Raw genomic sequence first — 14,518 nt, 5'->3', positions numbered from 1 at the left:
CGAAGCTTGTTTGGTAAAGATACAGCAACATCAAGATAGTGTCGCTGCTTTTGCAAGTGAAGTAAGCGGGACAACGGAGTTACGTTTAATTGAAAATACTCTTATTGAACCTTCAAAATTGTTCTTCGCGCTAGTTATTCAACTTTTTGATTAGTATAACATATGTGCGTCCGAGGCCACTGCTGCTGCTCTGAGGTCTCCGAGAGGCCACGCCTAGTGGGTTTCGGAGGAGTCTCCATCGACGGGCTTCCTCTGCGTGGAAAATTATGCTGCAGCGGTAGGTAGTTCTTGCGCTAAGTAGTTTTGGCTTAAGGATTGTTTAATGAGCCCACACCCAAACAAAAACTATTAAATGAAACGTAAACCAATAAGCAGCTCCACAAATTCCAATTAAGTGACCGAAAGAGAACAAGCGCGCAAAATCTCCAGTCTTCTGACTCGTAACTGGAATATTCTGATTCACAAACCAGTTCATCAAAGTTGTTCGTTACTTGAGTGGTTAATTGTATTCGGTAGGGTTTACATATTTTATTGGCAGAAGATACGATCAACGTCATTTACATTTCAAGTGCTGTATTGCATTTATTACTTGCCTTCTGAGTTGCCATTAGCCGAACATTGGCGAAGCGCAACCAGTCGCCAATGATGTGGCCAAGTGTATCGTCCGTGGCCTTCTGGGTCACACGAACAGCAGCTAGAAGCATAAGCAACCACTAGTTATTGACTGCAAAGCTATTTATAAAATGAGCCATCATAACAAATCAGTAAAAAGTACATGCTTGCAAAAAAAGCTTAACTCACCAAATACCAGGGAAATTATCTTGAGCTTCTCAGCTCTTTTTTTCCCTTTCCTTCCGGTCCAACTGTAGAGGACGGCAACCTCATCAGCGACGAGCTTCTTGAAAACTCTCTTGGTTGTGGAAGGGACATTCGAGCCTCCGGTCTGGCCGAGGACCTTCACCTAGAAAATAACACAAAGAACTAACTAACACGATATAAAAGATTTATCACAAATAAATGGACTCAAAGAGGGGACTCATAAAGGGACAGCGGGTGATCAGATTATTAGTGATGCTCTGTATAAGATGTAGCGCCTCCCCAATTATCTTGGAAACTAATCCCCACACATCCCAAAAAGAATTGCCTCCGTCCAAGTTTCATTCTGTTCAGCCTTCTAATCTGCGAGAGGTTTATTTTGAAACTGCTAAACATTACGGCGTGGTTGCGCACATTTCATTGTCCAGCTAAATTCCTCTCGGTGTAACAGATATTAAAAAAAATCTTGCACCACTCCTTCTAACGGCGCCGATGGCTTGGAATTTTCGCCGGGGTTTGTACTTTGACTCGTTGAGCTTTGACTTTGACTCGCATGCAATTTGGTCTTTTGATCGCAGCGACCCTTCGCCAATGGACCTTTTTCCAGTACCGGTCCCTCTAGCGGCCGCCACGGCGAACTAAAAATGGCAGTAAGGCACACCCTCAAGAAAGGTTGGCTTTCGGAGAACTCGTACACAAAATATCCTGGTCCTGCTGCCCCTCCCGCACTGACCCGTCGCCCGCACCTTTCACAAGAATGTCACAGTAGCAGGCGAAAGTTCTCGTGACTAATCTGCCGTGTTCGAAGCGCCCCCCCCCCCTTTTTTTTCATTTTGATAAACCCCTCACTGGCAGCCATGTGCTGGCAGCGTGGTCAGTCTCAAGCGTCTTCGCCCCTTTTCTTAGAAAGCCATTACTGTATGCGCGTACGAACCCACCACGAGGAGTCCAAAGAGAGAGAGAGAGAAAAGAAAAAAGAAAACGTGCAGATTATAGCCGCTCCCTAAGCAGAAAACCGAGGGGCGCGCTTTTGTTTATTTTACCCGAGGCGCCTGCCAAGAATGGCGGACCGGCAGGCCGCGCATGCGCAGATCGCTACTGGAAAAAGGTCAATTGATTTCGCACAAAGAAAGCTTCACCTTCAAGCAACGTCGTCGTTAGACGGCGGGGCGCCAAATTTTTCTGTGTAATGTTGCACGTACATTCGACAGTACGTGCAACATTAGAGAGTTTTAGCAGACCGGGTACCGTCCGCCAACGCTACGGCGGCGGGTAGCACGGCCCATCTGGGAAGGTGAAAATTCGTTCCGGTGGGGGGATTAGTTTCGCCGGCCGGCCTTCGCTATGCCCGCGCCTTCTCTCCACTGAGGGGCAACCTCCTTGCCCTCCCTGCGTGCGCATGCGCGGTCGGGTCCCGGTAACCCGCCACCGTAGCGCGAGCCTCCGCTAGCCGCTATGCTACTGCAACATTACGTGCCACATTACGTGAACTCCTTCGACAGTACTGAGTGGCGCACTTGTATATAAGTTGGCATCATTACGCGAGGCGCCCATGTTCGATTCCGCCCAAGGAAAGCGTTTTTAAAGTTGTTATTAAAAGTTGGCTTTCCCGCAGTGCGTTTCCGACGCGACATATGCCATCTGTGAGACATAGAAAGCTTCGCATTAATAGCAACATGAATGCTAAAAATTATCTGAGAAAGAACTTACCATAGCCGAGAAAATTGCCGCATCTTCCAAACTGGCATTTAAAGTTGCCAGCTCATCTTCAGTTGTGGCTGGATAAAGTGGCAGATCTTCTGGCAGTGCTGTATCAGCTAGAGCAGTCGGCGCCTGAGCAGCCATTCTTTCTTCTATTTTAGCCAGTGTCCTGCTCTGAGTTTTGAGCTCGGCCTTTAGACTCTCCAGTTCCCTAAGAACTGTAATCAAGACTAAGGGGACAAAAAGAGCAACAATTTAAAACAGTGCCGATAGTAAGATAAAGAACTTTATGTAAGCTGTTCCCTTGCTCACAAAAGGCAGTTAATTCAAAGCAATACGAGAGAAAAACAATACAACGTTTTGCATGTGCTGTTTTTTGCCATTGAAGCTTACCCAGTTTACCAGTTTTTCTTAAAAATTGTGTCTACGAGAAATAAACAATGGCAGGCGCTTTGCTACATTTCCCAAGACTGCCGGAACAACTCAACGGTTGCTGTAAAATTTTATGATTTTGGAATTAAATCATGCAAATTTTCGCCATATTGGAAGGGGGGGGGGGTTCGTGCTCAGGAATGGGGAGGGTGCATAACCACTCGAGCAAATATTTTTTAACGCCCAGCAGTAGGTAAACAATGCAGAGCAATTGGATAAAAGTAAATTTGCACTAAAATAACGCTGTCAGCAATGTAATTTGCGTTAAATGAATACATGTTTTACCAATGCTCGAGACCAAAGCAAGAACACAAGCACATGCCACAGAACACAAGAACACAAGCACATCTTCGAACTTATCTTATTTTAATCGAAGTCCAAATCAAATCCAATATCTTTACATCCAGTTCCAAGTACGGCAAATTTACATAAAAGTGGGAATGACAGGGGCCCCTCTCTCTCTTGCTTTCCTACTTTTTTTCTCTCTTACCATCTTTAAACATCATCTCATGTGCCTTATGGCAAAAACGCGAAGTAAAATAAAACTGGCCCTTACTGTAAATATGCTTATAGAGGTTCCATTGAGACTCCATATCGCATTTTTACCATCCAGTACACATTTAAAGCAATATTTACTTGCCATTTTCTGGGGGATGAGGATTGGCACTCAGAGTGGACGCAGATTGTGGCCTCCCCGGTTTGATGGCGTCGGGAAAACCACTACCTGCAAATGAAAGTGAATTCGACTGTTTACCGGCTGCTCGTTTCGGTGCCTTTACGGAACGAAGTAGGGCACCTGATTTCTAGTAACATAAATCTGGAGTTTTTACTTATAGTATTCTCATATTGTAAATTTGTACACAGCAGCTCAAAATGTTTCAAGTCAGGCTATTGTTCCAACAACGACATCCTCCGTTGTGCTTCTTACTCATACCAATTCAATTAAATTTTTTTATTAGTTTTCTTTTATCTTAATTGTTCGATTTAGTGAAGAAATAGTAGGCCTATGTCGTGAATTTTCAATAGTACACAAGTTTAAATGTACTCAGGTTTAATTATTACATATCTTTTTCGATGCATCTACATTTTTTCATTAAGCAAAATTAATTCGCGGGCAAAAAAAGCGCAAGGAGTAGCTAATAACGGTTTTTATAGCAGTGGATGATTCAATTTTCTGCAACACAGACCCCCCTCCTCTCCACCTTGAATGTCATACATCTGAGGCAGCCCTTCACTTGCCTTCAGCTTTACGCCGTGGATCGCTGACCTTGGAGCTCCTTGAGTGGCGTGGTTTAGGGGGATGGTTCACAAACTGTGTGCAGTGAGTGTCCAGGGGGTCGCTGGTAGATTCGTCAATGCTTTCTTCGGAGCTCTCTTCTACAAAGTCTTCATGAGGCTTTGGAGGGCGCCGTACCCTTGTTTGGGATTGCTCCGGGTCTGAGGTCAGGTCAGAATTGTCTTCTGCCCGTATCGACCTTTGTCGCGCAACCTCATAGTTATCTGCAAGGCGCATGATAATACACTTGACAATGTGCCATCACGCGTTGGCAGTGTAACAAGTTGCCCCTAAGTGGAAACTAATGCACTAATTGGGGCAGTCAGAAAGGACACTGCGACCGTGCATAATTTTCATGTGAAAATACGAAAGCTTTTGTTTTTGTCATTTTTCACCAACCTTTAACGTTTTATTCCTAGGTATGGTATGCATCTAAAAGCTTTTTTGCCGCCTTTGTCGAAGGGCAACTGTTCCCGCGCCGCTCCCCCCTCCCCCCGTTTCCTTACCTATTTACAAGCGGTCGTTAACCCCAACCCGGGCGCCAAACTCGGTAAATTAACGTTATGCGATTGCATTAAACTGTAGGTTTAAAACGCTGCATTAAACAGCTTTCATTTCCTCGGGCAACTCAAAGAGGCACGACACTCATGACACACCGTACCTGTAGTAGACAGCACCCTGCACGGAAACTGTTCCCAGTCCTTGCTGGGCGCTGCTTGGCTTCTTATTGCTGCGTTGACTTTTGACGTGCTTTTGAATCCAGGCCAATGGGCCTCGTCGTTCTCCACCCAGCTGGATGGGACCACGGCTACCTCATCGGACGCGGTGAAGTGTATCACTGAGAACATCTAAAAAGTGGAAATCACAAATGTTATGAATAGTATACATAGTAAATAAATTTTTCAATATTTAAAGAAAATGTACTCCGAGGACACCTGCGCACTTAATTTAGGAGTTGTGAATGCGAAGGCAGTAATGCCCAATTAAACGACGCCGAGCGCTCCTTTTAATTTTTCTCTGCGGGTGGTTGTGTTGCGCCGCTGTGGGCTGCTGCCATATTCTGCATTTACATCCGCAGCTGCACAGTCGGCTCTCTACGTGGCTCACACGCCCAGACGTTTCCTGTTAATTAGAGCGGCCCTTGGCAGTCGCGGGGAACCTGTTTCCCCAGATTCTCCCAGTCTAAATTAATGCTCTTGCATAATTAAAAAGAGCAACTTTGAAAATGCAGGTACAGTTTTCCTATATCTGGGGTGTGGATTTGCTTGGTTCTGGCCGCGTTATTTCAAGGCACTTTGGTACTTGACTGTGTACGCTTTATGCTATTTTTCTAATAAAGGTACCTGTACACTGGTACACAAAAATGTAAACGAGGAAATGTGCACATTGGCTATTTCTGGCCTATTAATTCTGATAAATTCGTGGCAGCTTTCATCCTCCCATTCATTAAATAAGAAGTTCTCCTGTTCATTCCTGTTCATTTTGATCAGGGATTTACGCTTCCACTCCACTCTACCATCACACACCTCGGAACACCTTCGATTACAATACGTTAGCAGCGGATGCTTTCAAACGAAGATCCCTCAACAGCAGACAGGGTCGCACAGTACGCCATGGTTTTCTCGATATTGCTACTGCCTCTGATAGGTAAACTGTTAGTAAGACGTGTTGTTGCTGGGCGAGTTGGTTCATATTACAGAAATAAGATTTAGCGCAGCGAAAGACACGGATGGTGAAAAAGACGGTCCCGTCCTTTTCACCATCCCGTCCTTTTTACCGTCCGTGTCTTTCGCTGCGCTAAATCTTATTTCTGTAAACTGTTAGTAATTGCGTGCATGACTGAATGGCGACAAGAATGGCGACGACTTCTGAGACTGCGCCATGATTACATATATGTCAAAGCGTCTTCGGAAGCGCAGCCCATTCACATTTATCTGAAGCGGCCCTACAAGTACGCAGAGGGTCGTTTATAACAAAGCCGAACGCGCACGTTCAGATTTATTACAGTTTTCCTGATGTATCCTTGCCTTCGGAGTGCTCATCTCTTCAGTAAAGGTCTTTAATTGATTGTTCCAGCATACTCCTACCTTCAAATGGATTAAAATAAAGTATCAATTAGCGCCACATATACCGGAAAAACCCAGCCTTCTAGGACCACCCAATTACCATTAGAAACTGGCAGAGCTGTGTTCGTGAATGGAATACCATCCCTTTTACCGGTCACGGGTTTGTCTTCTAGTTCCCTTTTACCGGTCACGGGTTTGTCTTCTAGTTGTCTTCTAGGGATTTCTTCTAGTTCACGGTAGCTTAGCTGAAAGATGCACGTACGTTTCGGAAGCCGTCGCGCCAACGAAAAGAGCTTCTTGTACGTGCGCACGAGCACCTGGCGTCGCATGCTGATATTACTCTACGACTGACACAGTACTGCCGAATTATGAACGTCACAAGAGCAGATAATTACGCTGGTACTTGCTCTTGCTATATACATGGCACACATTCACATGTTTATATTCCCAAATGTGAAGCTTCATGTCGTGGCTTAAAATACGGTTTAAACGTCGGCCAAAAACTCACCTCACCTTTTCCTTTAACCCTGTAATGCCCAAGAAAGGAAAACAATAGATAAAAATTCTAAACCTTCATTACATTATACTTTACGACCCAGAAAATAAAAAAAGCGCCGAGAAAAAATTTTCTTCTCCCAGGGTAATAGTATTACACAATGTATAATCAACGCATAAGAAGACAGAATTTACTTTCCTAAAAATAAATTGTTGGTATATAATGTAGCATATACCCATTTACAGGTATTTATATGTATAGCTACATATAAAGTAGGTATTTAGTGTATCGTATACCCGGTCAAAAGGTGTATCATACACTTACTGAAAAAAGCCATTCACTCGCCGGGCACGCTTACGATGGATGAATTCATCTTTGAAACTGTATTTGGGAATCAATGCGGCCAGTTATCGAAGTATAGTTTTTTGAAAAACGCTTAGGATCAGAAATGATACACTGAGCATTTTTTGGCGGTATGAATTACCAGGTGCGAGTAAAAAAATCCGAAAGATGGCGTATCTTATACGATACGTTGGGCATTACAGGGTTAAACTGTTTTTTCCTATAGATGATGCAGATGTTCCTTTGTCATCCGAAGAAGAATCGTGTGCTCACAGAAAAAAGCATTTGCCCTAGAAAACATGCTATGCTTATGCTCGTTTATGAATTGTTAAAAACAACAGAAAACGCACTAAGACACGCCCTTCATACAACGCTACAAACACTGCTTGCACCAGTTATAAGCCTCCATGCAGGAAGGGCTCAAGTTGGCATAAATCCTCGATAACACAGACGACACTCAGATTCCATTTGTCAGATACATGACACGTAATGTCAGAGCGCTATTATTAACACCATAAAAATAATTTCTGTTCGCAAAATTTCGCATGAAGATTGCATTTTACGGTAAATTTAGTTTATACTATAGATAGGTGACGGTAGTTACCTAATTGGTCTGCAGTTAAACGAAACCAATTCATACACATTAAGATTATCCGGCACAACATTCGCCGGATAAGCTTTCTTGCAATAGTGGAGAACAGCCAATGTTCGTGGTGCGAGCTGATTTGCACCACCTAGACACGGTAGCTAAATGCGTTTGCCACTGCACAAATCAACATTGTTTGGCGAATCAGGAAAAAATCAATCTCGCAGAGACCTATAATTTCAAAAAACTAACCAAAACTTCTCTCTATAAAATACAACTCCGGTTCCGACACCCAGCTTCGGCTGGTGGAAAGGGTCGTTGCAGCAGGAGTCTCTAATCGAGTCCTGGACGGAAAACCCCACCCCACATTACAATGCTCGTAATGAAGTTATTCTCTCTCTATCTCTCTCTCTCTCAGCAGGGTGATGCTTCTCCGTTGTCTGTGCAGAATGCTCATTTCGTGTTGATTGCAGCAAAACTTTGCATGCCAAACGCAGGGGCTAATTCCACAACCCCTTAATCTGTCTTGTTTTTCATTCTCAGAGAAAAAGAAGAACTAGCGCTACAAATTTGGCAATTCACTTACACTCCTCGTCAGTGCGGCAAACGCATTTCGCGGTCGCGTTTGCATTGCTGTAGCACATTAGCAACATAAAATTTAGGCTTTTTTTTATATTCTGTGAATTTTGCTGGTTCAGGTTTCACATGGTTGGCAGCAGCCGGCTAGAAAAATACCACCCCCCCCCCTACCCCGTTACATGTATACCCCAAAAATTAGTAGCCTGAAGTACAAAGAGCGAGGCGAACGGTTTCAGAAATTATCGGCACATGCTCGCATCAGTCCAGAAAGGGTACGGTGCAGCTCTGCTTATCTGAAATGAAAAAGTGTTATTTTAGGGAAGGGTGTGACAAAAGCAATATATAATGGATAGATAGCATGCGCCCTGAATACAAGATGAAGAAATGTTTCTGCTAGTAAGCTGATGAATCTAATCGCCGTAATAACCCGCATAAAATATGGAAGAAGATTTGAGCACGGTAAAAGCAAGAAACATGTACGTCGACATTTGTACCCGGTCGTCATTTGGAGTCACACGGTCTGCGCCAGGGACTGATATTAGAGAGTTTTAGCATAGCGGCTCCCGTACGCTACGCTAAGGTTAGCGGGTAGCGGGACCGGACTGCGCATGCGCGCGCGGGGAGTGCGAGGAGGTTGCCCCTCAGCGGAGGGAAAGAGCGGGCATGGCGAAGGCAGGCCGCGCGGAACTAATCCACCCCACCGCGACGAATTTGCTCTCCCCATGCAGTCGCGCCCCGCTACCCGCCGCCGTAGCGTTAGCGGACGGAGCACGCTATGCTAAAACTCTCTATTAGAGTTTTAGCATAGCGGCTCCCGTACGCTACGCTAAGGTTAGCGGGTAGCGGGACCGGACTGCGCATGCGCGCGCGGGGAGTGCGAGGAGGTTGCCCCTCAGCGGAGGGAAAAAGCGGGCATGGCGAAGGCAGGTTGGTTGGTTGAACTTTATTTGAGCCCATAAAGGGGTCACCATCAAGGCGGCCAATGGGGCGGTCCCCTATTCTCGGGGCCCGTATGCTTCCAGCACCTCCACGCCCCGAGCCACGAGGGCTATGTGGGTCGGCACGGTAGGGCTGGACCGCAAGATCTCCCATCGCTCTTTGGGTGAAGGGTTGGGTGAGGTGAGGGAGGTGGGTGGTGATGGGGGTAGAATCTGTGGGATGGGGCTCTTGAGGGACGTGCACTCTGCTATGACGTGACGCAGAGTGCCTCTTTCTTGTTTGCAGAATGGGCATCTGTCATCATACCGATTTGGAAACATCTTATGTAGCATTGTTGGATGTACTAATGACCCTGCCTGTATTCTTCGCAGTATTGTTTGCTCTTTTCGTGTTAGTGAACGGTGAGGCTCTGGTAGTGTACACCGATCCTCTCTGTACATCTGTGTTATGTCTGTGTAGCTCGTGACCGGGATCGGGTCGTCCTCCCCTCCGCTTGACTCCTCGTGTGCCCGGCGTGTCATCTCTCGGGCATGGTAGTGGAGCCCCTTCGGTAGCTGCTATATGCTTTCTTGCTATCCGTCACCACAACCTCGACGCCGGGTTGAACGAGCGCCAAGGCTATGGCCACTTCTTCCGCAGTCGTGGATTCCCTGGTCCTCGTCGAAGCCGAGACGACCAGTCGGTCTTTCGTTGTCACAACCGCTGCCGCCCGGTCGCTGCCCTTCTGGAGGGAAGCGTCTGCGTACAGGACGCGGGAGTTTCCCCCCAATCTTCGCGCTAGAGCTGTTGTCCTGGCTTTTCGTCTGTCATCGTCTATTCCCGGTGCCATGTTTCTTGGGAGAGGCTTCGATGTGAGCGCTTCCCGCCATTTTTCTGGTAGTTTACTTGTCGTTAGTGTGGGTTCGACTGTCCATCCCAACTTCTGGAGTACCTGTCTTCCGTGCTCGGTCTGACTAAGCCGTACTCTCTGACTAGAAAGGTGGGCCTCCACAAGTTCGTCGACGGTGTTGTGGACCCCCATCTGATACAAGCACTTGGTTGATGAGTATATGGGGAGTCCCAGAGCCTGTTTCATTGCCTTTCGTATTAGTACGTTTAGTGCCTCTCGCTGTGTCCTCGTCATCTGCAGGTACGGTGCTGAATACGTAATCCGCGAGATGACGAAGGCCCGTACTAGACGGATGGCGTCGTCTTCCTTGATGCCACGGTTGCGGTTTGCTACTCGCCGGAGCATACCCAGCACTTGCTCGGTCGTTGTTCGGACCTTAGCGATCGCTGCGTCTGCTTTCCCATCGTTCCGTAGCATCAATCCCAGTATACGACACTGTTGGGTTGGCTTAACTTCAACTCCATCGATTTGGACAGTGATACTGCATCTTGTCTTGTTGTTGACACCTGGTTGGACGAGCAAGAGCTCGGACTTCTGCGGTGCGCAGCTCAGGCCACACGATTTGGCATATTCGTGTACCGTCATGGCTGTTTGTTTTAGTGTTTCCTCCATCCACCCTTCAGATCCGGCTCTTGTCGTCCATACCGTAATGTCATCTGCGTAGAAGGCGTGGTCTATTCCTTCTATTTGCTCTAATAGCCCTGGCAGGGGTAAGAGGGCGAGGTTGAAAAGCAAGGGTGAAATCACAGACCCTTGAGGAGTGCCTCTTTCCCCTAGTGTTATGGGGTCTGATTTCGTCCCGCCGATGGCTATTGTCGCAGTCCTGTCCGTGAGGAAGTCTTGAATGTACTTGAATGTTCTGCGCCCGCACCCCGTCTTGTTGAGGTTTCGCAACACGCTGGCGTGCGTCACATTGTCGAACGCTCCTTTGAGGTCTAAGGCTAGGATGGCTCTTGGTCCGTTCTTCGTGGCTTGCTTGACTACCAACTCGTGGAGCTGCACCATGAAGTCCTGCGTTCCAAGGTGTTTTCGGAAGCCAAACATTGTAGCTGGAATTTGTCCTGTATCTTCCAGGTATCCCTGTAACCGCCGTAGCACCATTCGCTCCATAACCTTTCCGACGCAGGAGGTCAGCGATATCGGGCGCAGGTTGTCTACTGACGGGGGCTTACCTGGCTTCGGTATGAATCTTATTTCCGCCTCTTTCCATTTGTGTGGTAGCTTTGAGGTCTCCCAGGCATTGTTGATATACCTAAGGAGTTCGCTCGCTGTCTTGCCGCACATGTTGGAAAGATGCTTGTACGTTATGTTGTCCGTCCCTGGTGCGCTCTTCTTGTTGCTTTCATCTATTGCCGACCAGAGCTCCGCCATGGTGAAGGGTCTGTCTAGCTCGCCGTTTTCCGGTCCCTCATACTCTTCGGGTATTGGGTGAACTCCTTTTTCAGTCTGCAGGTATCTCTTCTTGAGTGCCCTGAAGAGTTCGCTTTCGTTACCGTCGTACGTGTTGAGTACCTTGGTAAGTTTTCGGTTGGTTGCCGTCTTGCTCTGTGCCGGGTCTATAAGGTGGCGTAGTAGCTTCCACGTCTTTCCCGCCGATAGCTGTCCCTGTAGTCCTTCGCACATCTTGTGCCAGTTCTCTCTACAGAGCTTCGCTGCGTATTCAGCAATCTGCTTGTTCAGGAGAGCAATGCGTCGTGCTAGCTTCCTGTTTCTTCGCTGGCGTTTCCATCTGCGAGTCAGCGAATGTCTAGCTGCCCACATATTGGATAGCCTGGCGTCGACAAACGGTGTGTCCGTCGTTGTCGTGATCTTTTGGGTGAACTTGCGGAGTGTTTCTTGCTGTTTCTTTTCCCACTCCTCGTACCGTTGTAAGCTATGCTCGACCTCTGCTCCTGTCTCCTCGGCTGCGTCATTGAATTCTCGAGTGTACTTCCGCATCTTGTCCCAGTCTGTAATCCATGCCTTGCCCAGCTCGGCCCGGTATTGGGGACCGTGGACTTCGATGCTTATGATTTTGTGGTCGGATCCCAGATCAACGTCGTCGCACCTCCACTCCGCTTCGAGTGTCCCTGCCATCCATGTTAGATCCGGTGTGGTGTCGTTCGTAACACTGTTTCCGCTTCTGGTGGGGACGCCCGGTTCGTTAAGGAGTGTGAGGTCGTGCTTTTCCATCGCTTGTATGAGTTCCTTGCCTCTCTTGGACGCCATCTTGTAGCCCCACATAGGGTGTGGTGCGTTGAAGTCACCTAATACAAGGAGCGGTCTGTCTTTCGCGAGCTGTTTTGCTTCCCTCACTATCACGTCAAAATTGCAGAGGTGCTTTGCTCCGGGTCTACAGTACACATTCAATATGAACATGTTCCTTGCGCTTCCGATGTCGCGTGCGTGTATCTCTATAAGCGTATGTTCGCATCCGTGTTGCGCCGTGATGTGCTGGGTTGCCGTCACGGTGTTGCGTACGAGGATTGCTGTGCTTATTTCCGATGGGTCTGTGTATGTTATGTATCCTGGTAAGCGCGGCTTCCCTCTCGTCTCTTGCAATGCTATGACGACCGGTTGCCGTTGTCGATCTTGTCCTCCCATGTGCAAGATGAGTTCCTTATCCTTGTCCCTTATACTTCTGCAGTTCCATTGGTAGATGACGGATACTTCCCTGCCACCCACCCGCTTCTGCGCCCGCCTATTGTTGGGGTTAGGCGTCATTCTTTGTGTTATCGCCTAAGCGACCTCGCCTCTTCGCGATGGTCTCCTTGAGTCTTTCTGCCCTTTCCTTCTTGAGGGATGCGTATCGGTTGCGGACCTCCATGGCGTTCACCCTGGCTGCTAGGCGATCGTGTTTCGCCTCAAGTGTGGTCATGCGGTCTTCTAGTCTCCCTAGCGCTGCCAGAATGGCCGTCTCTCCAGGTGACATTTGGATCTGTTCTTCTGCCCTCGGCGTCGTGTTTGTCTGCTTGTTGGTACCCTGTGAGACTTCCTCGGCGTCCATCTCCTCTTGTTTCTGCGGTCCTACGTTCTGTGTAGGCGGTGTTGGCTTGGGAACAGCGGGGGGAGGCGACCTTTTCCTCGGCATTTTGCGTGGCCCTTCTCTTTTGTCACTCGCTATAGTCTCCTCATGTTTGTTTGAGTCTTTCTGGTGCGATTTATTCTCAATTTTCTCTAGCCTACTCATAAGCTCCCGAATGAGCACGTTCTGTCTTTCGATAACGTTCCTTAACTCTAAGATTGTTGCGTTTTCGCTCTGTGTAGCTTGGAAAGGGGTAGGGGATTTGAATGGGGGGGATTCAGGGGGAGAGGGGAATTCAGGGATACGAGCTTTGGGAGACCCTTTGGGCCAGCCCACCTTTTTGTCGGCGTTCCCTCGCTGGTCTCCGGGTCCGCCCCTCGATCTCGAACGTTCACGCTCCGCCAAGTTCTCCGCACCGCCTCGACGCCTTGAACCGCTCCGCGCAGTCAACGCCGCTCGTCCAGCTGCTTCCCAGCGCCGGTTCCCTGCCGTCGCCGCCGGCCTTGACCAGGAGCGCCCTTGACGACCGCCTGCGCCGCTCTGTCCCCTGGATTGCGGTCCTCGGCTGACGCTTCGCTCTCGTCGCAGCGGTGGGAACTCCTCGTTGTCGTCTTGCGGTTGTTGCTGTTGTCTCTGCTTTCTATCCCACTGGCGCCTCTTAACGACGTATGGAACCTTGAACTTGTTACCGCACTCTCGGTTTCCGGTGGCGTGCTGTCCGCCGCACAGCTTACACTTCGGTTTGCAGCGTTCTTGGTGATCTTCGCCGGGATTCGGCTCCCCGCAGGCGACGCAGACCCTCGTATCCGGGTAGGGGCAGACGTCTGTCCTGTGACCGACCTTCCCGCACTGCTTGCACACATCGAAGTGCTTGCGGTACAGGACGCATCGCATCAGCATTGGCCCGTACTTGATGTAGTTTGGCACTTTGGCACCGTCGAATAGCACGATGACCGCTGTTGACGTGCCAATGCGGTGCGCCTGTAGCGCAGTGGGGTTGGTCGGATTCACAATGTTCTCGTTGATGTCCTCGGAGGTGTCTGCGACGTCCACCCCCTTAATTACACCTTTCACTGTTCCTTCAGTAGCGGCCCGGTATGTCCACACTTCGTGTGTTATACCCCCGACGACCAGGTTCTTCATTCTGTTGTATAGTCCCGCTCGTCGCTCGTCCGGGGTACTCACGACGATTATGTTCTGAGTCGCGTTACAACAGATCGTATCTGCTCGCGCTTCTTCCTTGGTCACTCCCGCTGCTGTTATTACGGCCATCATGATGGTCGTGGCTCCCGTGCGAGCGATGTTAAGGCCGCCACGCGGACGTACAATAATCTTCGCTTCTTCCCTGGGCATTGTTGGCATGCGTGCTGCCCGCGTTATTGCCGCTGTCAC

The 14,518-nt window shown here is 48.4% G+C and overlaps 1 protein-coding gene across 1 annotated transcript; it reads right to left on the bottom strand.

The window, feature by feature from the left end:
• Positions 1–213: 213 nt before the first annotated feature.
• LOC144143453 (uncharacterized) lies at positions 214–5,073 on the bottom strand. Its single transcript, XM_077675207.1, has 7 exons — positions 4,887–5,073; positions 4,189–4,449; positions 3,590–3,673; positions 2,527–2,747; positions 802–961; positions 594–694; positions 214–252 (listed from the first exon to the last, which is right to left on the bottom strand). The coding sequence occupies exons 1-7, from the start codon at positions 5,071–5,073 to the stop codon at positions 214–216; spliced, it is 1,053 nt and encodes a 350-aa protein (XP_077531333.1).
• Positions 5,074–14,518: the final 9,445 nt, after the last annotated feature.

Source organism: Haemaphysalis longicornis, unplaced genomic scaffold, assembly GCF_048455015.1.
Source record: "Haemaphysalis longicornis isolate Haplotype H1 unplaced genomic scaffold, Haemaphysalis longicornis Haplotype H1 scaffold_6, whole genome shotgun sequence".
Classification (NCBI taxonomy): Eukaryota; Metazoa; Arthropoda; class Arachnida; order Ixodida; family Ixodidae; genus Haemaphysalis; species Haemaphysalis longicornis.
The sequence above is the reverse complement of the archived record's forward strand: the minus strand, read 5'-3'. Positions and strand labels throughout refer to the sequence as shown.

Coding starts and splice junctions, on each gene's coding strand:
- LOC144143453 (XM_077675207.1), bottom strand. CDS start 5,073: ATGTTCTCAGTGATACACTTCACCGCGTCCGATGAGGTAGCCGTGGTC. Junction 4,450..4,886: donor CAGGGTGCTGTCTACTACAG/GTACGGTGTGTC, acceptor TGCGCCTTGCAG/ATAACTATGAGGTTGCGCGA. Junction 695..801: donor GATAATTTCCCTGGTATTTG/GTGAGTTAAGCT, acceptor TTATGCTTCTAG/CTGCTGTTCGTGTGACCCAG.